This window comes from Anolis sagrei, chromosome 2 (genome assembly GCF_037176765.1).
Source record: "Anolis sagrei isolate rAnoSag1 chromosome 2, rAnoSag1.mat, whole genome shotgun sequence".
Lineage (NCBI taxonomy): Eukaryota > Metazoa > Chordata > Lepidosauria > Squamata > Dactyloidae > Anolis > Anolis sagrei.
In genome coordinates, this window is record NC_090022.1 from 246,773,509 (window position 1) to 246,797,081 (window position 23,573).

General features: G+C 39.5%; 1 protein-coding gene across 3 annotated transcripts in view; it reads right to left on the reverse strand.

Annotated features, from left to right (window-relative positions):
- The window catches only part of FER (FER tyrosine kinase), a 150,268-nt gene that overhangs the window by 25,380 nt on the left and 101,315 nt on the right, over positions 1-23,573 (reverse strand). For all 3 annotated transcript variants that reach the window (XM_060761882.2, XM_060761884.2, XM_060761886.2), the window contains one exon: positions 18,585-18,708. In XM_060761882.2, the coding sequence (XP_060617865.2) occupies positions 18,585-18,708 (124 nt within the window). The remainder of the gene's footprint in view (positions 1-18,584; positions 18,709-23,573) is intronic.

A 23,573-nucleotide genomic window follows, 5' to 3' on the forward strand; every position in this document is an offset into this window, starting at 1 on the left:
TCCATCTTTCTCCTTTTAATTAAGACGCTATTTGTCAGATCCCCACTTTTACATAAGCCTGTCTGTTGAAGCTTCACCTGTACCTCTGAAGAAATTGGAATGTGTGAAATTGATGATGAAATAAATTAGTCTTAAATGTGACACAATACCTCTTTCTTCTTATGGTAACTAATAATAAGCATGCATATAAGTATTACTTGCGAAACAGGCAAAACCTCAAGGTTGTTTAAAAATAACTGATCTCCCATTAATTTCTCTGAAGCCCTACCTATTTATTTATTTATTTATTTATTTATTTCTTGCATTTATTGACCGCCCCTCTCAGCCCGAGGGCGACTCGGGGCGGTGAACAACAACAAGGAAGACAGTGTACAGTGAGCCGTGACGATACTAACCAGACAAATACAAACATAACATATACTTATACTAAAAATCCGCTTTGTCAAGTCCTGGGGTCATAGCCAAAATTCGTAGTCTTAGTTCATTCCATAGTCATTTACATACTCTCAGTTGAAGGCCTGCTCGAAGAGCCATGTTTTCAGGCCCCTACGAAAGGCCAACAGGGAGGGCGCCTGTCTAACTTCAGCAGGGAGGGCGTTCCACAGCCGGGGGGCCACCACCAAGAAGGCCCGCTCCCTCGTCCCCGCCAGACGTGCCTGTGAGGCAGGCGGGACGGAGAGAAGGGCCTCCCCGGATGATCTCAAGGCCCTCGTGGGCTCATAGGCCGAGATGCGGTCTGCAAGGTATTTTGGGCCGGAACCGTTTAGGGCTTTGTAGGATAACACCAGCACCTTAAATTGGGCCCGGTAGCAGATCGGCAGCCAATGGAGCTGGGACAGCAGGGGCGTTGTATGCTCTCTGCGTCCAGCTCCCGTTAACAACATGGCTGCCGCGCGCTGGACTAGCTGGAGCTTCCGGACCGTCTTCAAGGGCAGCCCCACGTAGAGAGCGTTGCAGTAGTCGAGGCGGGATGTGACCAAAGCGTGTACCACCGTGGCCAAGTCAGACTTCCCAAGATACGGGCGCAGCTGGCGCACGAGCCTAAGCTGTGCAAATGCTCCCCTGGTCACCGCTGAAACCTGGGGCTCCAGGCTCAGCGATGAGTCCAGGGTCACACCCAAGCTGCGAACCTGCGCCTTCAAGGGGAGTGCGACCCCGTCCAGCACAGGCTGTAACCCTATACCCTGTTCGGCCTTGCGACTGACCAGGAGTACCTCTGTCTTGTCTGGATTTAATTTCAGTTTGTTCGCCCTCATCCAGACCATTACAGCGGCCAGGCACCGGTTCAGGACTTCGACGGCCTCCTTAGTAGCAGGTGGGAAGGAGTGACAGAGTTGGACGTCATCTGCGTACAGGTGACACCGCACCCCGAAACTCCGGATGATCTCACCCAGCGGCTTCATGTAGATGTTAAACAGCAAGGGGGACAAGATGGAACCCTGAGGAACGCCACAGGTCAACGGCTGCGGCGTTGAACAGGAGTCCCCCAACAACACCTTCTGGGTACGACCCTCCAGAAATGATCGGAGCCACTGCAGAGCAGTGCCCCTGAGGCCCATCTCTGCAAGGCGCCCCAGAAGAATACCGTGGTCGACGGTATCGAAGGCCGCTGAGAGGTCCAGGAGCACCAACAGGGACACACTCCCCCTGTCTAGCTCCCGACGGAGATCATCCACTAAGGCGACCAAGACCGTCTCGGTACCATGCCCCGGTCTGAAACCAGACTGTGCCGGATCCAGATAATCCGTGTCTCTCAAGAATACCTGGAGTTGTGAGGCCACCACGCTTTCCATGACTTTGCCCAAAAAGGGAAGATTGGAAACAGGCCGAAAGTTGTCCAATTTGGTGGGGTCAAGTGATGGTTTCTTCAACAGCGGCTTTATAACAGCCTGTTTTAGGCTCGCTGGAATCTTGCCTTCCCGAAGGGAGGCGTTAACCACCACCGTTACCCACTCGGCCAATCCCCCTCTGGCCTCCTTAAGAAGCCAGGATGGGCAGGGGTCTAGGATGGACGTGGTGGGTCTCATCCCTCCAAGTACCTTGTCCACATCCTCGGGTTTCACAAACTGAAAAGAATCCAACAAAATCTGACAAGCAGGTGCTTGTGTCACATCCACGGAGACTGCATCTAATGTGGCGTCCAGCCCGGAACGGATCAAAGCGACTTTGTCTGCAAAGAACCGAGCAAATGCTTCACAGCGCGTTGCCGAGTTGTCAGGGCTCCCACCGGTAGGGGGAGTTAAAAGACCTCTGACAACCCGGAACAACTCCGCCGGACGGTTCTTTGCAGACGCAATAGTGGCCGCAAAGAAAGTTTTCTTTGCGGCTTTTATTGCCGCGGCGTATGCCCTCAAAAAGGACACAAACCGTGCTCGGTTTGACTCGTTTGGGTCCGATCGCCACACGCTCTCTAGAACCCTCTTCCTTCGCTTCATCGCTGCCAGCTCCTCGGTGAACCAAGGGGCTGGTTTAGCTCGGTTACTTGAGAGGGGACGTTCCGGAGCGATCATGTCAATGGCCCTGGTCATCTCCCCATTCCAGAGAGCGACCAAGGCTTCGACATTGTCGCCTACCGCGGTGGCGGGAAACTCCCCAAGAGCCGTCAGGAATCCGTTCGGATCCATTAGCCTCCTGGGGCGGGCCATCTTAATGGGTCCTCCACCCTTGCGGAGGTTAGGGGGCGCAGTGAGCCTAAATCTAATCAGGAAGTGGTCAGTCCACGGCAACGGAGAGATGGACAACTCCTCCACACCGCCACCCTGCTCCCATCCCTGGCAGAAGACCAAGTCCAATGTGTGTCCAGCACAGTGGGTGGGGCCAGTTATTTGTTGGGACAGCCCCATGGTTGCCATGGCGGACATGAAGTCCTGAGCCGCACCTGTGAGGGTTGCCTCGGCGTGGATGTTGAAGTCCCCCAGCACAAGAAGCCGTTGGGACTCCACCGCCAGGCTCGAGACCACCCCCGCTAGCTCAGGCAGGGAGACTGTAGTGCAGCGAGGTGGACGGTACACTAGCAGAATCCCTATTCTGTCCCGGTCACCCACCCTCAGGTGAACGCATTCAAAATTTGTGGTCTGCGGGATGGGGCTCCTGGTTAGATGGATGGTATCTCTATAGACCACTGCGACCCCGCCTCCCCGTCCTCCGGCTCTTGGTTGGTGTTGCACGGAGAAACCTGGAGGACAGAGCTGGGAGAGATTTACGCCCCCCGCTTCATCCAGCCAGGTCTCCGTGATGCACGCCAGATCTGCCCGCTCCTCCAGGATTAAGTCCTGAATCCAAGTTGTTTTCCCGTTGACAGACCTGGCGTTCAACAACACCACCTTCAAGCCAGAGGGCCCGCTCACCTGGTTACACCAGATTACCTTAGGAGACCTATTAGGAATAGTTAATTTGGAAAAACGGTCCGAATCAAGCCGAATTCGGGGTCTCTACCTAGTGAAGAAAGATATTGTCTTGAGACCTATATGCAGCCACAACAGAGCTGCTGTATCATACATCTTCAGTTATGTTCTTGGACCTATCACAGTTAGACAACCTGAATTTAAAGCAGTCCTAATTCCAAGCAAATTGACTTGCAAAAATTATACAGTAAGAGATATCAATAGGACATACTTTGTTTTCTAACAAATACAGAATATATTCAGATTAAGAATGATCAAGTATTCTCCAAAAGGTATTCTCAAGCATTGGCATAAATATTATGAATGAGGCAGTTGTTTAGAAAAATGTATCTTAATAGTCATTTCCAAGTTGTTTTGATGGAATTTTCATCACTCCCCATTTCAATGTGCAATGTGATTTTCTTTGTATACACGTATAGACACCCGTGCACATACACATAGATATCCCCCTTGACATTACAATAAATTTCTTCTGCCTTTATTATTGCTTCAGTGTGCTGGATCGAAATACAAGACTATGTTATGAATAAAGACTTTTTTCTCTATAATTCATTTATATCTTGAAACAAAGGTCTGCAATTCAATTTATTCTCTGTCTCAACATATTTCCTCTCTGCAGTTGGAAAACATGCCTTTCCTTTGTCCAATCTCAATAATTCAGCACAATGTTTGATAAGACTTTATTTCTAGTGGTATTATATTAAGACCCAATATGAAATATGCCACATTTTCTTCTCTGCAGTGATGCAAGTTAAAGTTTTTGTTTACCTGCTAAGCTCATTCCTAAACACTTTAGCTTCTCATTCTGAAGCTTTTTATTCTCATTAGCAATCATTGTACATTTAGATTTATGAATCATGGCTTCTTCTTCTGAAGTGGGGTTTCATATGGCAAACCACTGATACTACAAATTGATGACATCAATTCCAAGTCAAATATTCCAATTAATTGTCAGTTTCAAATGGCCAGTGTCTTTCACACTGATGTGCTGGTTAACGATACTGAACTTGTTGTAATTCTGAACAAAAGCACACAGCACATCTTATTTAAGGGTGTGTTTGAAATAAACTGAAACATGAACTTTTTTATTTTGCACACAAAGCCCCTTTCCCATGTCCTTTCGTGCCTGGCATAGCCAGGGGTGGCTCAACACATTACGCAAAGTAAGATTTTGCCCAGGGGCTCTCTTGGGGGGAAATAGACCTTGACATATGTGAGTTGTAGTTACTGGGATGTATAGTTCACCTACAATCAAAGAGCATTCTGAACTCCACCAATGATGGAATTGAACCAAATATGGCACACAGAACTCCCACGACGAACAGAAAATATATATCAGTGATTGGTTGGGGGGGGGGGGGCAAAATACTGTTTGCTTACCGTTGAAAATTGCCTAGGGCCGCCTCTGGGCATGGCCAAACCAGGACACTTCTAATTAACCAGTCTTCTAGGTTTTCTGAACCAGAAAGCTATGGATCAAGTTAACTTATTACCTCTAATTTCAAATTGCCTTTTAATGTCCTTGCTTGTACCAAAGCTGTCACCAGTTTCACAATTTGAATGGAAAACTATAGTTAAGAATGGCTTCCTAATTCATATTCTGTCCACAGGAATGAAGCAGTGAAGGCAAAAGATGGGCAGGTTGTTTACCTGTAACTATAATTCTTCAAGTGGTCATTTTTGAATTTACACAAATGAGGTTATACTGCATCTGTCCAGTGCAGCATTTGGGACTCTTTAAAATTGTGCATAAGCATTTTGATGGTAACTATATCCATCTTTGAACTCCACAGCAGAACATTTTCAAACTAGATCTCAAGTTCCTTTGCCAACACAAACAGCAGCAAGACAGGACATTAAGAGAGGAGGAAGAGGAGGGTTGTGTGAGTTCAGAGATGACCACTTCAAGAACTAATTACAGGAAAGCAATTTGTCCTCCATCTTCATGGTTTCTGTGAGATTAGCAAACTACTAACTGTAGAAGAAGGAAATGTCATGTCACAGCCTTCTCAAACACAGCCTGCAAAAAATAAAATAATCATTACCTAGACTTTGTAATTAGTTTGCTATGCTACAACATAGCTACATTTGTTAATACTACAAATCTAAAACTATTAGCATTTCTAAGGTCAATAATAAATGTCTTTATTCTGGGAGACAAATTGTTCAACATGAAGAAATGGACTTTTTTTACTTTATGTATTCAATCCATAGCATCTTTTAACACAAGAATGTCCTTCCTAATTCCAATTTGTCTTCTTTGTAGATTATTCTTTCATTATCACCACATGCTGTGTACAAGCACAGTGCAAACAAATGAATTTGAGATGGTGTATGTGATACATCACACAAGTGCGCATTTGAAAACAAATGTATTGTAGAAATGAAAGCTGCTTATATAAGAGTGCTCCTGATGCTGGCACATATCTTGGGATTCTATTCATGGTGTGAGGCTGACTATTTTTTGCATAATCAGAAAAGCAAGCAAGGCATCAGAAATGAACACAACATGAAGGAGCAGATAAAGCAAAAGCAGGTAAATTAACATGATAAGAACAAGAGTTATATAAATGAGTTGTTCACAGTAAGGCCAAGATCTGGAATTTTATTGGATCTGGAATTTTATTTTATTTATTGGTAAATCCACTGGCTACTAGTGTCACTTAACTTCTAAGTCAACCTGGGCATGTAAAATAATTGGCAAAAAGTGTGCTTCCATTCAGCTATCTCAGCATTATCTGTGGTAAGTGACATCATTTCCACAATGTGTGACGTGTTTGCTACTTTCCCACTGGATCTGCTTGCTACTGCCATCTTTCTGGGCAATCAACGAGGGCAGCAACTGGATTATCCCAGAAATAAATCCTGAGGTCCTCCTTTAGTTGCATCACTGCCCAAAGCATTTTAGGAGAGATCCAAACAAATATTTGGGGCAAAATATCCAGGTAACATGCTTGAATAGTCTTAGGCAACTCTTTCTCTGCCCTAATAATGTGTATTCCGTCTTCAAAAAATTATTATTATCATTATATTATTATAACTTTATTTGTACCCGCTAGCATTTCCCAAGGGATTCGATGCGGCTTACAACAGGCCGGAGCCCAACACAATACAACAATACAATACATAGCAAATAAAACAGTTAAAGCAGAAAACAATAACAGTAGCAGTACAACAGGACATTATTAAAAACTGAGCCGGCCAGGAGTAGGGTACAGGATTAAAAGTGCTGAAGTGTCGGAGGGATATGGGATTAAAATATAAGTGCAGTGTGCGGTGAGGGTGATCTTAACTCTACTAAAGTGCTTCTGGGCTTTGGTAGTGGGGTTCCTAATCTGAGAAGGCACGTTGGACAAATGACAAACGTACTCAACAAAACAAAGTTGAAACACTGAAGTGATTTGTTAAAGCACAATCTTATAAGGAGAGAAACATCCATAAATGACCATCAAATCCTGGAGTCAATCAAGTAATCAATACATTTTCTACTTCAGTTCCATTTAGCAGATTAGTGTGCTGACACAAAAGTATTCTCAGATAGGCACTCCTGGAAGCTTTCTGAAAGAAAATTATTGGGTAGATAATGGGAATGTGTCATCACAAGTGGTATAAACAACCAAAATATCAATTCAGATTTATTTTTGCTTGAGTTAATAGAATCAAAATGTCCTTGATTAGAGAGAAGACTGAAGAAATGTGAAGAATGAATATGAACATCCCTCCTTTTATGTTCAAAAGGCATCCTTATCTGAAAAGAATTGTAGCTGGGATACCATATTGTTCTTGTTAAATGGCCAGACAATGATACTGGAAAATGATTTTAACAACATGACTACATGTTTTAATGGTTTTTATATATGTTTTTATGTGTTGACCGTTTTTAATTGCACTTTTATGAATGCAAGGCATCGAATCGTGCCAATCTGTAACCCACCTTGAGTTGCTGTATGGTTGAGAAAGGAGGGCTACAAATGTCGTAAATAAATAATAATTTTTTTTGCAGGTTCCATTTGTCCTTTACCCAGCCAAATCACTGTGCCAATGTTTCTTCCTATCTCTACCATCCAGTTTTCTAATATGAAGCCAGTTTAGTGTTATGGACATAAGGCTGCCCTAGTATATCTGCACAGCCACTCTGCCACTGCTATCATTTTGTTTAGTGTGGTGCTGTAAGGATCAAAAGGAAAATCCTAGACATATCACTTTGAGCTCAGTAGAAAGTAAACATGAAGAAAAGGGAAAGAAGCCTGAGTAACCTAGAAATTAATTTAACTGTATAACTGTGTTACTGGATGTCTGAAAAAAGCTGGGTGGCGGTGAAGGGGGAATCTATTTCTGTCTCTGTGTTTCTTAAACAGAAGTTAATGGGTTAGAGCTGAATGAAGGTTATCTTCCCTCAAACTGCCGAATGCTGCTTTGGCTGCCATGCACTACAAATGCTAAACTGAATCATATCCATTAATTCTAATTCACCTCTTTGCCAAAGTGGATGAATTCTCTGCAGTCTATTTTCAAGTGCATTGTTCGTTCAGCTTTAAAATAATTCAAGTATTGCTGAGGATTTACACAAATAACATCTCATACATTTCAGGATAGAGATTGTTTATGCTAAAATGTTATACAGCAGTGTCAAGGCAGAAAATCAAAAGCCAAAGAGCGATTTTATGACAGATTTCCACAATATTTACTTGGCCAGAAAGAATACGCTTGCAGAGGTTGCATTCTGGCTTGGAGCAGAGAAGGAATTCACATAGTTTGTGTGGTGATGGAAGTAACCCAAATCATTACAATTCCTTCTTGCCTCAACTGGGAAATGAGACATTAAACACCATGAGGACCCATTCTGGGCTGGTGCATAGGATGAATCTGGTTTACATTAATTACCACCCAAACTATGTGGATTCCATGCATTGTTGAAGGCTTTCATGGCCAGAATCACTGGGTTGTTATGAGTGTTCAGGTCTGTATGGCCATGTTCCAGAAGCATTCTCTCCTGATGTTTACCTGCATCTATGGAAGGCATCCTCAGAGGTTGTGAGATCTGTTGGAAACTAGGAAAACTGGGTTTATATACATTCACACTTACCTCAAACAGTCAAGAGTTCTTTCTCCCACCCTAGACCTTCCACAGATATATAAAACCAATTTTCCTTGTTTCCAATAGGCCACACAACCTCTGAGGATGCCTGCCATAGATGCAGGCGAAATGTCAGGAGAGTATGCTTCTGGAACATGGCCATATAGCCCGGAGAACTCATAACAACTGTATGTGAATTCTTCTTCACACCAATATAATTTAGAACACCCCATCATCAACATTGTTAACTGCCACATTGGATACAAGTCACTTTTAATTTGAGTAATTAAAGAAGAAAAAATGTTTCCGTAATTAGTTTTATTTATTGCTCTCAAATACATAGATGTATGTGTGTGCAGAACTTTGAATTTACAGAGTTAGGCTATTTAAAAATAAAAAACAGATGCATCTAATCGAAGTCTAGGCGAACCGTCTGATAAAAGATTTTCGTTCATGAGCTGCGACATTTAGAATAATGCAAAGCAAGTAAATCTTTTATCAGACACCTGCACACCCTATCCATTTCCTGTTCTCTGACCTTTAAAACATGGTTAAGTTTCTTATTATTCAGATCTAATTTAGTCTCTTTCTGATAAACATTTTGAACAATAATAAAAGTAAATACTATGCTTAGACAAGGATTCACCTTCACTCGAACTATGTGCTTGCCTTTAATCTAAGGAAGTATCATCCCAAAGGCAAAAGGCAGTACAATTATTTTGTATACACTGTAAGTAATCGTACTGCATCACTATTTATCTTAATATATGGTGTCAGCAAACAATCAAAGGATATTGTCGTAAATGCAGAATGCACCATCAAGCTTTTTTTTTTTAAAAGGCATAAACTGCAACCTTCTAAAACAAACTAATCTGAAAGGAACATTTACATCTAATCTCACCCTGAGTTTTTAAATCATTTTATTGTACATGCGGCCCGCTCACTGTCATTACGTTTTTTTTATTGCTTTCTTATGCTTTGGTATATTGCTTATTGTATTCATATGCTTTGTATTTATTTATTTACTTATTTATTTACTGTATTTGTATACCGCCTTTCTCAGCCAATTGGCGACTCAAGGCGGTTTCCAACAAATCAGTATACATAAAACATAATAGATAAAAAACATTAAACAGTATAAGACATCACAAAAGTAATAAAAATATTTTACTGCGATGTTGTTTATTTTATTGTAATTTATGTTTTATCTTACTGTAATTTGTTGTTTGGGCTTGGCCTCATGTGAGCCGCCCCGAGTCCCCGTTGGGGGAGATGGTGGCAGGGTATAAATAAAGATTATTATTATTATTATTATACAGGGTGAGGAAGCATAACTTCCTTTTTTCAAAACTTAATAAAACCCATTGTATGAATCAGATTTTTTTTTTATAATGTAGGCGCATATCTAAAGTTTTGTTTTACGTAGTTTTGAAGATCAGATTAGGTAGGTGACGTCCCCCATTCTCCATACACTGAGTAAACCGATTTCTGGCGTTTGTCATGACTCTTGCCAGCATAGCAGGCGTTATGTTGGCAATTTCTTCCTGGATGTTGGTCTTCAAATTTTGTAGGGTCCTTGGATGGTTCACATAAACACGGGATTTCAAAAAACCCCATAGAAAAAAAATCACAAGGGGTCAAATCTGGAGAGCGGGCCGGCCACTCCAAATCCGCTCGAAAAGTAAACCTCAACGGCAAAAGCACGCTCCTCACTGTTCCAATGCATGATGGCGACTGAACTATGTCAGGACAAAACTTTATACTCCCACCTCTCGAACGAGACCACTAGCGCTCCGCTACGTCTTCAACCGACTGAATGGTGCACATTTTAAAAAAGGAAGTTATGCTGCCTCACACTGTATTATTAAATAAAGGGGGAATTTTTGGAACTGGGCAATGCAGATGAGCACTTCATTCTGTGAATTTTGGTGGACATGTAGACCAAAAACATGCACTCGGGGTAACAAAATGGAGAATGCTACATTAGGAAAAGATTTATGATACCTATAAATTAAGGAATGTGCTACACAAAACTGAAGAAAGGATATATGTTCTATTAATAATTGAACGTTTTTGTAACAAGGACAACTATCAAAGACAAAAACACATTGAGAGATTTAGAGAAAACTCGTCAGAAGCAACCTACATTACCCTATCTCCCTCATTATCACAGTGTGGATATAACCCAATACTCTTTAATCCAACACATTATGCAGTTCAGTTCTTCAGGGTCAAATTTGTGCTGGCTTATTCAGTGTACTTCAGATCAAAAGATTTTGGAACGTTTGTGAAAATACAAGGCCTTTTGGACCCTCATTATGCAGCATCAATGAGCTCTATTAATATAAATCTTAAAAACTGGTCCAACTGAAACATTTTTTGGCTAGAGTAGAGTAACAATGCAATGAATATTGCTTCCGAGACCAGAGCCACCTGCCTCATTCCATGGATGCATATGCCAAGTGGACTGACAGACAAAGATATGTGCCTTGGTTTAGTACGGAACTTACAGTAAATATCTATCATCAATACTCCCATGCAATAGTTGAAGTATGTTTAGTGATATAAGTACTTTCATATGCAAACTACACTATTGAGAAGGTAAACCTGGAAAAATATATTTTATCACTCAATATCTAGAACATATCCAAAAAAGAGTAATAAACATGGTAAAGAAGCTGGAAACTGAGTATTACAGAAAGTAGCTGAGGTAGTTAGATTTATTAAGTCTGGACGACTCAAGATTGAGAGGTGATGTGATAGCCATTTTTAAAAATCTGAAGATGGAGCAGGTTAGTTTTCAGTTCTTCCACAGGTTAAGATACAAACAATATATTCAAATTATAAGAAAGGAAAGTTAAATTAGGAAGAACTTCCCTGATAATAGAGCTCATCTATGGTACAAAAAAAGTATCTCAAAAGGTGGCAGACTATCTTCATTGGAGACTTTTAAACAATGGTTGTATGTTCATCTGTTAGATTTGCTTTAGTGAAGAACTTTGTGTACTAACAGGGAGTTGGATTAGTTGACTATTGGGTCTACTTTCTATTCCATATTTCTATTATTCTGTGTCATCTTTTATTTTATTCTAAATTTTAGTATGTGGGAATAATAGTAAGATGAAAGAAATATTATTATGCTTATTTGTACTCCACCTTTTCACTCCACAAAGGAGATTCAAAGCAGCTTATATTACAAACATTGCAATAAAAATTAAAATATACAAATATACAAACATTAAAACAGAATTAAATATCAATGGTATTTTAAAAATCAGTTTAAATCCATAAAATTTGATAAAAAATATATTCAAAGCTCAAACAACACCTCCTGACTTGATCTTAAAAACCTTCTTCTTTAAAAGCCTGCCTGAATAAAATGATTTTAGCCTGCTGCTGGAAGGACAGCTGAGAGGAGACCATTCTGGCTTCTCTGGGCAGAGTCTCGGGGATGACACCAAGAAGGCCCCCTCTCTTGTTCCTACCAACCTAGCTTGAGAGGAAGGAGAGACTGAGAGAAGGGCCTCTCCTGAGGATCTCAGTGCCCATGCAGGTTTGTACAAGGGGGTGCAATCAGCCAAATAGCCTGGTCCTGAACTGTATAGGGCTTTAAAGATCATAACCAGCATTGTAAATTGTACCCACAAACAAATCAGAAGCCAGTGGAGCTTCTGCAACAGGGGAGTTGCCTATTCCCTATAACCAGCAAAGAATATCAAGATTTGCAGATACAGTTAGCAATGGCACATGCAGACCCTTGGATGAATCTTTTTTTCTCTATGAATTTATTTCCAGTCATAAATTAAAAGGCTGAAACTACTTGTTAATCCTACCTAGAATAGATCCAACTAATCAAAAGGACTTAGTAAATCCATTTTCATTTATGCTCAATTCACTCAACGTGTCTACTCTGAGACACTCAACTATTCAACTCTAGTATCATATTGTATGGAAGCAAGTTTGGTATTGCTGTGTTTAAAATGTGTGTGTGTGTGTGGGGGGGGGGGGGGTTGTTTGTTTTATTTATGTCCCACCTAACATGGGACCTCTGGCAGCTCTAAAATACTTCAAATTACTCCAATTTCATGTAAAGCCAATGTTTATTTTAACACACAAAATGCACCTGTTTAAGGGACATAATGGGTTCTAGATACACATTTAAAGTTATAGGTGATACTCATGCCTAGCAGCACCCAACCGCCCCCCTCCCAACCCCAGTAACTAGGTAATGGGGACTGACAGTGGTGAGAAAGAAATGAACTAAGGCTCTGTCAAATCCGGCTATCTTGAATACCTTTGAAGGAGAAAGGGAGGGTATAAACAAATAATACGATTGTTATGAGAGTGGAGAACAGCGGAATACAACTGATGTAGGGTGGTGTCAGATACAAGATGACCCTTACCAGCTCTCACCTGTCCTTCTGTTACCATTATATAGAAAGGCAGAACTCAACACAAGCAATACAGTAGCCTGAAAAGTTCTTCTGAGTTTCCTTTACCTTAATTTTGCTTTAAACAAATCCAGGTTTAACAATGTTCGTTAGACAATATAGGAATAGTTAATTTAAAAATAACTTTCATTGTTTTTATATAACACTACTTGGTCTGGAAAATAAAATCAAGTAATGATTCACAATGTTGCATAACACACAAACTAGAGCAAATTTTTCATAAGATATATTTATATACCAAGGAAATTTTCATTCAGTCATGTATCTGCATTATGGTTTTCTGCAGCCAAAGGGTTTTTTAAATGACTCAAATGAAAGATACAATAATAGAGAATCTGTCTGTTAATGCAATTTATATAAGCAATGATTCCTCATATTAAAGAGAGAGGAAGGGGAGGAGAAGAGGGAAGAGAAGATTTCACTCCAGAGAATTAAAATTACTCATTAATGATCACATGCTATTCTGTTCTCTCACTGTCTTAAATGGTGGAGAATGAAGCACTACTAAAATTATATTAACAGAAAAATTCACAATATTTACATATATAAGAGGAGAAAAGCATTGAAATGCAAGAAGAAAGAGAAGGGGAAAGACATGATGACTAAGTGAAATGTTTACTTCATTCAGAGGTAAAACAAATGTTTTTCATCTTCAAAATTATGTTAAAAGGGAATATACTTTGGTAACTTTTTTTCTGAACACGAAAAAGTCCATAATATTTCAATGTCAGTGTGACAAACAACGATGGATCTATAACAAATTAAATGAAACAGGAGAGTATTCACCTGGGTCTGACCCTTTACTGCGAAAGGGTCAGACACTGTTGAATGTACTTCAAGGAACAGAAAACAGTTAGAAAATGAATGGTTCAAATATAATTTTCCCAGAGCAATGTGGAATCTCCAGTGTTCTCTGGCTTAACTCCAGCTTTGCCTTGAAGACATGTGAGTAGTTCTGGAGGTGGGTTTAAAGAAAGAAGTATGCCAGGGAAGAGGACATGGAGGAATTCTTATTTTCAGATAAACAAGCAGTGATCCAAAACATCCTATCTTATAGTATTCAATACCAGCCAAAATGGATGACATAAATGGCTAATCTTCATTATAAGACCCGTCGCAAACTCTGTTCCTGCGGGAGCAAACCTTGCTAGCATGTCCCTGACGTCATGAGACTCCGCCTCTCTCCCCGCCCCTTTCTCTGCCTCTTTCTCCTTGCGAGAGTGGTTTTTCCTGTGCTAGGGCAGCATTGCCAGCATACTCTCTCAGTTGGCAGAATTCAACTGAGAGAAAATGCGGGCAATGCTGCCCTAGCAAAGGAAAAACCACGCTGGCAAAGAGAAAGGGGCGGAGAAAGGGGTGGGGAGAGAGAGGCAGGCTCATGACGTCAGGGACGTGCTAGCAAAGTTTGCTCCCGCAGGAACAGAGTTTGCGGCGGCTCTTAAGGAAGAGAGATATTTTAACACTAATACCCTATTTAAATACTTCACTGTTCAGGATATTTAGGCTCATTAGTGAACATGACATTCAGTACTAAAAAGCTATAAAGCTCTTCAAAATTAGACAAATATAGCTTCCAACTATCAACAAAGTATTTTGATATTTTTCATAAAGGAAAAAAAATGTATTCCTCTTGATCTGAAGTGCCTAAAACAGTACATCAAATGAGAGTGATCAACATGCCAGCAGCGGCAGAATCTCAGTATCTGTGGCAGTCAGTGTGTGTGTATAACCTTTCATACATTACATTACAAAATATATTTCAGAGATTTGGTACAAGGAATGCCACTTAAACTTGAATGTACACAAAGTAACAGACATAAATATGTTATAACATTAACATATAACAGCTTGCATATTTAGTTAGTTCAAGTATCTTAAATATTGATGATTTTTTTTGTTGTATTCTGGGAACATACACCAAATCTAAACTGCTTTATCAAAGTTCACCAGCCATCAAAGAGCATTCTGAGCTCCACCAACAATTGAACAGAACCAAGCTTGGCATACATAACTCCCTTGAGCAACAGAAAATACTGGAGAGGTTTGGAGAAAATAGACCCTGACATTTGGGAATTGCAGTTGTGTGGATTTATAGTTCATCAGTCATTAAAGAACATTCTTGTGACTAAGGTCCTCCTAGTATCCTGCTCAGGAGAGCAGGAATCTGCTCTTCATGCAATTAACTATTATGATTGCATAAAACCTGAACTATGTGATTGTGTTTATGAAGTCATAGAGTTGGAAGAGATAAGGACCATCAAGTCTAACCTCCTGCCATGCAGGAAAACACAATCAAAACACCACTGACAGATGGCCATCCAGTCTCTGCTTAAAAACCTCCAGAGATGGTTAACAAGTGTTCACATACACACACCACTCATTTTTATAAAGAGTTTTAAGCGTTTTAAGAGTATACTTTGTAGAGAAGCCCAATGATACACACATGTTTTACATACAATAATTTACAGGTTTGATCCCTGGCATCACCAAGTAGAGCCTGGAAAGATTTTTTCCCCCCAAATCCCAGAGTGCTGCTACATCTCAGCATAAACACTGTTGATCTAAATGAGTCACTGGTCTCATTCCATATGTCTTGGATACATATGGCAAGCCAGCAGCCACTGATGTGAATACAGTTGCATTTTCTCCCACTATCCAAAATCAGGAATGGCAGCTAGATCATTATGTATAAAGCCTAGATCACATTAACCTTTATCCACAATGCTACACACAACCACAGAAAAACTCACCAGGGCACTGATAATTTGTTGCCTTTTTATTCTTCTTTTCCCCCTTTTAAAAACCTTTTTATTAATTATTTGACACAAACAATTGCATATATAATCAGAAAATATACATTCAAAAATAATGAAATATGTCTAGATCTGTATGCAGATGACAACTTGTATAACATACTCTACCATTCACTCGAGTTTAAGACATTTTCAAAGGAAAATCCATGCAAACTATACCTAACTAGAACTGTTTCTATCTACATAACAGCAATAGCGCCATCGGCTACTCCCCCCGCCCCATGTCATAGGTAAAATAAAAGTCCCAATGTATCAGGGTTTTTTTAAGGAAATTCCTTACAAGGCAAGAAATGATCAAGAGAGTTTCAAAATATGTCCAAATACATCCTGATATTACATCAATTAAAAAAAAACAAAACGTAAGAATGGGAGCAGGCAACAAAGTACTCTCTTATGACTACAGCTTTCTGACTATTTTACATACACAGGCATGGACAACTGCAAAAAACCCAATTTGCATAAACTGAAAGATGTTCAAAATCATAATCAAATGTTTCATTAACATTATCCCAACATATTTAACTTTTCCAGGAATCACTTTTTTCTATTTTGTAGCATTCCAGCTTGTCCACATAGTATTAAGTATTTCTTTTTTAATTTTTTTCTTTCTTTTTTCCTTTTCTTCTAACATTCTGCAGAACTGATTTTTAGATTATAGAAAAGTCACCTATGGATGTGAGAGCTGGATCATAGGGAAGCCTGAGCAAAGGAAGATAGATGCTTTTGAACTGTGGTGTTGGAGGAAACTTCTGAGAGTGCATTGGACTGCCAGAAGATCCAACCCGTCCATACTTCAGGAAATAAAGCCCGACTGCTCATTGGAGGAAAGGATATTAGAGACAAAGTTGAAGTACTTTGGCCACATCATGAGGAGACAGGAAAGCTTAGAGAAGACTATGATGCTGGGGAAAATGGAAGGAAAAAGGAAGAGGGGCCAACCAAGGGCAAGATGGATGGATGGCATCCTTGAAGTGACGGCTTGACTCTGAAGGAGCTGGGGGAGGCGACAGCTGACTGTCACAACCTGGGGATCACAACCAGACACAGTGAAGACATCTGCCCTTGCGCTGTGCTACTCTGCTGCTGAATATGCATGTCCAGTGTGGAACACATCTTACCATGTTAAAACAATTGACACGGCTCTTAATGAGACATGCCACATTATCACAGTATGTCTATGCCCCACACCACTGGAGAAATTATACTGTTTAGCCGGAATTGCACCACTTGACATCTGCCCAGAAGTAGCAGCCATTAATGAAAGCACCAAGACAGGGACATCTCCAGCCCATCCTCTGTTTGGATATCAGTCAGCATGCCATCATCTTAAATAAAAAAACACCTTTCTAAGATCTACAGAGATACTTTCAGGACTACCTCAGCAAGTGGGAGTCCAAAAGTGGCAGGTTAAAACTGGAACCTCAATCTGTGGCTGAAACTGGATGAGAAACTCCCTCCTGGGCACACAAAAGGCTGAGTGACTTGAAAGGCACTGAACAAACTGCGCTCTGGCACCATGAGATGAAGAACTAATCTTAAGAAATGAGGCTACAAAGTGAGAGTCCACAACATGCAAATGTGGAGAAGAGCAAACCACAGACCACTTACTACAATGCTGTCTGAGCCCTGCCACACGCACAATGAAAGACCTTCTCACAGTGACACAAGAGGCACTCTAAGTGGCCTGCTTCTGGTCAAAGAAAATCTAATATAACACCAAGTTTTTAAACTTTGTATTCTTTTTTAAATACATTATAAATGTACCCTCATTTCGCTTATGACACGATAAATAAATAAAAATAAAAATAATTTTCAAGAACTACACAAAAAGCATTGGCCTAATTGAAAACGATATTTCAGAGTAATCTGAACAAACCCGGGCAATTTTGGGGTTCATACCCCTGCACCTCTCCTATTCAAAAGAGGAAGTCAGAAACTCTACCTTCTATTTTTAACAAACACAGTTTAAGACTATGTCTGAACGCTGACAGACAAAATTGGATCTGGGCTATGTTTTAGAAATAGAGTCCAAGTGCCAGTTACAGTTATGAAACTGGCTTGTTTCAATGCAATGTTGTTAAAATGTGCACATACTGCTTATCGGTGAAAAGCAAAAGCTGTTCATCTCCACCTTGCAGCTGTGTCTGACATGTGGTGGATGGGTGAGGACCAGATAACACTGAATCATAAATCAGGATTATGTCTGATTGAGTACTTTTTCAAAATTCTTGAATTTAAATCTTCAAATTTCATGCTATCAGATGACAAGTGTATGGTGAGAAAAATAAACAATACAGTTGGTTAAAAATTCACCACACGGAGGGATAAAACTTAATGATACAACAATAAAACATATTAAATATATACCATACATATGTAGAAGTTTCCTCTATGTAAGAGAATACATTTAAGTTGATTTGAATCTATCAACTAGTAGACTATGGACCACTGAACTAAGGTAGCTGCAACCAAAATACTGTAGCATACAAAGAAGAAGAAGAAGAAGAAGAAGAAGAAGAAATAATAATAATAATAATAATAATAATAATAATAATACAGACTGGCTGAAAACACTGGCCATTGAAGCAACAGTTGAAGGCAATATACTTCTTTAGTTCTTATTTGTTCCTATTACTACTTGTCTTAGGCCCACATAATGAATGGAGACATAATACGGCCCAGTCCATTGGCTAGACAACAATGCTAAAGCACATACAATAGATGCTTGTTGTTAAAGAAATCACTATTTAAAAAATAGGTAAAATCAACCATCCACTCTATTAATATACATAAACTTTTCTGATACACCCATGGTAAAGAAAATGGAACTTTCTCTTACCTGTGTATACAATTTTTCGATTCAAGATATGCCATCCCAGCAGCAACATCTAATGCGAATTTAACTAACTGTTTGGTTTTTAGTTCATCCTTCTTCTTTCTTAGAAAGGAGAGGAAATCACCTCCTAAAGGAAAAAAAAACAGACAAATAGATATGGCGCAAATGATATTTTAATTTATCTCCCATTAGTAATGCCTGACTGAATAGGTGAAATTTCATTTTCAGCTGTGCTTTCTAATAAATTTGAAGCTAGGATATTTTTAAAAATGGCTAACATCACAGAATAACCAATAGACAACTACCTTAAACTGACATATGCATCTGATATAATGGCACACTTCAGCAGAAATACTGCTGAAGCATATTTGTGTAGAATGCTACTTCTCTCATCTCTTGTGTGTAAATCCTATTTGTAGTTTTAAAAGGAGTGCCATGTGCAAAGTGTAAGGAAAAGAGGAAACAGCTAATATCCAGGCAACTTAGTAATTATAAGTAGCAGAAGAATTTGAAAAATTTACTTCAAAATGACTTAGAAGCTCAGATTCCGGGACAAAGCTAGACCGTCAGTCCAATTAGCTCAGCACTGTTGACCTTGACTGGCAAGAGTTCTCCAGGTTTTCTTTCCCAGACCTAACTGGACTTGCCAAAGTGGAATTCTAGAACTTCTGCATAAAAAAACATATGCTCTGCAACAGAGTGTAGGATCTTCCACTTTAGTCAGGACCCACACAAGTAGTCCAAAGACCCACACCTATGTGTACATAAGTGAATCCTGTTTCTCAAACACCACCAGTCAGTAGTACACAGAACAAATATCTTTGGAAATAGAATGGAATTTCAAACATAGTTATGAAATGGTACAGGTATTAAGCAGGGGCAAGCTGTTAAAGGAAAAGCATCAGATATCTCATTAAAGGAAAAGCATCAGATATCCCCTTAGCATCTTTAATATGAAACTCCAGAATCTATGTCCCAGTTATTGAGACATGCTGAAGGAGATAATAGAAAAGGTTTCTTACTACTTGCAACTAAATTGCAAACTTCTTTGTACCTCAAAGGTTCCCTCTCCTACCATGTTTTATTAGATGGAGAATACTGTTTCATTTTCACAGATGTTTGTTTTACAAGATGGGTAATTTCCCAGCTTTGCTACCTGTTGAATCTATCTCTGACCTATGATATTATTTTCGTGGAGTGTACTAAATTCCATAACATATCTATAAGACACCAAGTGGTATTTAAGTGTCAATATGGGATATAAAATCTTATATGAACAAATAAATGTACAGTCATAAAAATCAACACAGAAGAGAGAGGCAATCTATTTTTCATTTGGAGTTCCACTTCCAATTTCAGAGGGATCTTAGGAATTGCATTTCAACAAGGACATGTGATAAGAGGACAAGACAGAGACCAAAGGAGAATATACAAGGTTAGAGATAATCCTTATTGATTAGGGAATTTCCCCAATTCATTACATGCCTATAACACAACAGCTTCCTGGGCTGCAAAGTGCAGTTCTCTGGCAACAACTTCCCAGTCTTTTTTCTCTGGCCAGGGACAAGAGCAGAAACAGCTACTGGAGAACTTACATGGGTCACATCTGGTTTACAGGACATAGGTTCCACCATCCATGGCACAGAGAATTTCATATTCTTAAACACACAGATTGCTCACATACTGCTCCAAACATCATTCTATTCTATGCTTGATTGATTTCACTATCTACCAAGTGGTTTTTCATATAATTAATTCCTTAACTTTAAAGAGTAACATGCCACTTTCTAGGCCACCTTTTCAGTGCATTTATTTACATCGCACATTATAATAAATAAATATCATCTTGTTGAAGGACGTGTTTATTAAAAGCAGAGTCAACTTCCTTATGCTATGGTCTTCAGACAAACTAGCAGGTTTGTGAGAGGGATTAGCATCTTAATTGTTAATTCTTGATATAATTTTTAAACCAAGTATTTGAGTGTTCTGTTTCCTCAGATAAAAAAACTCAAGCGCTGACTGCTTATCACATGTACTTCAATTAAACCTTTCCAAGCAACAAGCCATCCTGCTTAGACCTTTGACTGTTCTCTCATCTATTCTGCTGTCTGAAGAGTATTAATTTGTTGTCTCATAATAGTATTGTCACAGTTCTGAAGTAGGAACTACTGGCATCTTAATGCATTCTGGCATTTCATAAACCTTGAGAATAGGAGACTAGCATTCAGTCCACCATCAGTGGCTTGAATGATCCACATTTTACAAAAAAAATGTTATGCATAACTTGGAGTGCAGAATTCTAATGTGCTTATTTTGAAGATGGATGTGAAAAATAGAAACTTTCTTTTCTAATATTCAACATTGAATTTATTTTTTTAAAAAACCTGCTGCATACCTGGCTGACATGTCAATTGAGCTATCTATTTCAGGGTGGAGAAAGCAAAATCTGTGGGCTGCCTATAGCCCCCAGTAATATTTTTGCAGCTCTTCCTGAAAATATATGCCCCAAGAGTCTTCAAACACCTGAAACCACCTAAGCACTGGAAAAATGACCCAAAGTAACCCAAACACGAACCAGAAGTGATCATGGTATAGCCCAGCGCTTCTTACTTTGAGACTCTTTTCCACCCAATAATAGTATTGCTTGTGAGGATGTTGAAGAGGAACTGTCCCAAAACAGAGTCCTGAGAAACTCCACTACATACTTCTCTCCACTTCCCTACTCTGCCTCCAGCTCCCTTAAACAAGATTTAGATCTATCTTCCATGGCAGCTGTAAATGCATTACGATGTCTAGTGATGAATGTTACTGTATTTTAATATGATTATTGTTACTGCATTTGTGGTTGTGACTGGCTTGGAACACAATGTATTTATAATAAAGATTGTGGTGTACAAATCAATCGACTGTTCTTTGGCAACACAATTTGAGCTACTCAAGCCATCACAACAATAAATAGAAATTACATTATCTCATCAGCTTTATGAGGATTTTTCTAACAGTAAATTAGCAAAAAAAACTTAGGATGAAAGACTAAGAGAACAAAGCATTGTGTTGGGGGGGAAATATACCACCCCAGGCAGTTAGAAATAAAGCAGAGGAAAACTGGAAGGCCCTGTAAATTATGAAAACAAACAGCTTGGAGAAGTAGAAGATTGCCTCAGCCTGAAAAGTTAATTTATTTCCAGAAATTATTAAAAATGTTATTGTGCTATAATAGAAGACCTTGAAAATATTTGTCTACATGCTGTGTTTGTAGTTTGCTTGTTTTCAGAGATTATATTTTTGCACCTACATTTTAAAATGGTTGTCACTTGCTAGACAGGTGAAACACACCCACAGTCCTGATAAGCCCCCAGAGGAGGAACCTTGACCAGAGAAGAGGAGTCCAAGGGGGCTGTGTTGTCACAACTTGCTACTTCTGATTGACAGCACAAAATATCATCACGTAAAGCCTACACAATCCTACTCTGCCTCTTCCATTGGGAAAAGATGCAAGCAGCAGCCTTGGAGATTTGAAAAGTTCCTTGCCACTCTATTCCCTAAGGGAGCTGAAGAAGCTCTAGAGAGCTTTAGACAAGCTCTCAGAGAGGACCAAAAGGTTTTATGGGAGAGAGAGCACTGTTTTTAAAAATTGCAATATTCACCCTTTGTGCCATTACTATAGGAGCTAGCTAGAATGGCATGGGGGTGTAGATTACAACCATACAGTAGATAATTTTTAAAAGAGAAAAGCACAGACAAGATTCATTTTACCATTTAGTCTTATACATATGAATCTCCTCTTGATTCTAGTTACATAGGGAAGCAGTGACTTCACTGAAACAAGAAAACATCAAAAACATGGCTGCAGGTAGTGTTTGAATACTTTGAATAAACACACTAAGGGGGGAAAGGGGAAGAAGAGAAAATGTCAGATATAAAGACTATTAAAATCAATGCACCCTCCCACACAAAAACTGCAAAGGGATCTAACAGCACCTTTGAGACTATCTGAAAGAAGTTGGGGGCAAACCTTTTCACAGACTACGTCTAAGTCATGAGGTACATCTTTGCGTACAATAACAGCTATATCTTTGAATGCTGAAATTTTGTTTGTCCAACATAAGGACAAAGATGGGTTTTTTTGGGGGGGGGGGCAAATAAGAGAATGCAAATTCAACTGTTTCCAAATCACTTCAGGAAACTGGATGTTAATAATTATCTTTTGATGACCAATGGAATTGTCAGGAGGAATTTTTTTTCTAGAACAAACAGACTATTTTTTTTTTATAAAGTATGTGTTTTCACAAGGAATACACATTAAAAATAAAATGAGTTATAATACAGAAACTGTTTCAAGAACAGGCCACCAGAGAAACTTGTGTTGCTAGGAAAAGGCAAGCAAATTGTCGGAAGGGTTAAATATTATGGTTTAAAGTTCAAGTGAAGTGTTTGAATCAAAACAGACTACTATCCCAGCAAACATTGTAAAGCTTAAAGATTACATAATTTAGGGAAATATGAACACAAGCCATGGATAAAACATCTTGTCCTGTGGTCTCCAGAATCAGCCAAAACCTTAGAAAAGCTAGCATGTTCTTGTTATAAAAGAAAGAAAAGCTGATTAAAGGGTATGGAACTAGGGTCTGCATATATTAATACTCCACTTTTTAATCATTACCACCAGCTAATCAAAGGAACACTGACTGAAATAGGACACAAAGAGGTCCTCTTCAAAACAACCACCTGCAACGACTAGAAGAGGAAAACGTAGTAGCAATGGAAGATCTTCAATTATTCTGATCTTTGTTGGAACTCAAAAGATTTTAAAGAATACAAGGTACAACAAATTTTGCACTTGCCTTGCAAACAATTTCATTTTCCACGAAGTTTTTTTTGGGGGGGGGGGGAGGGTGTTACATATGTTCTGAATTAGTGACTAAATGCAGTTCTGGGATGGATGAAGGCTGAAAAAATGAAGACAATGACTTCATGAATGGGTAGTTCACA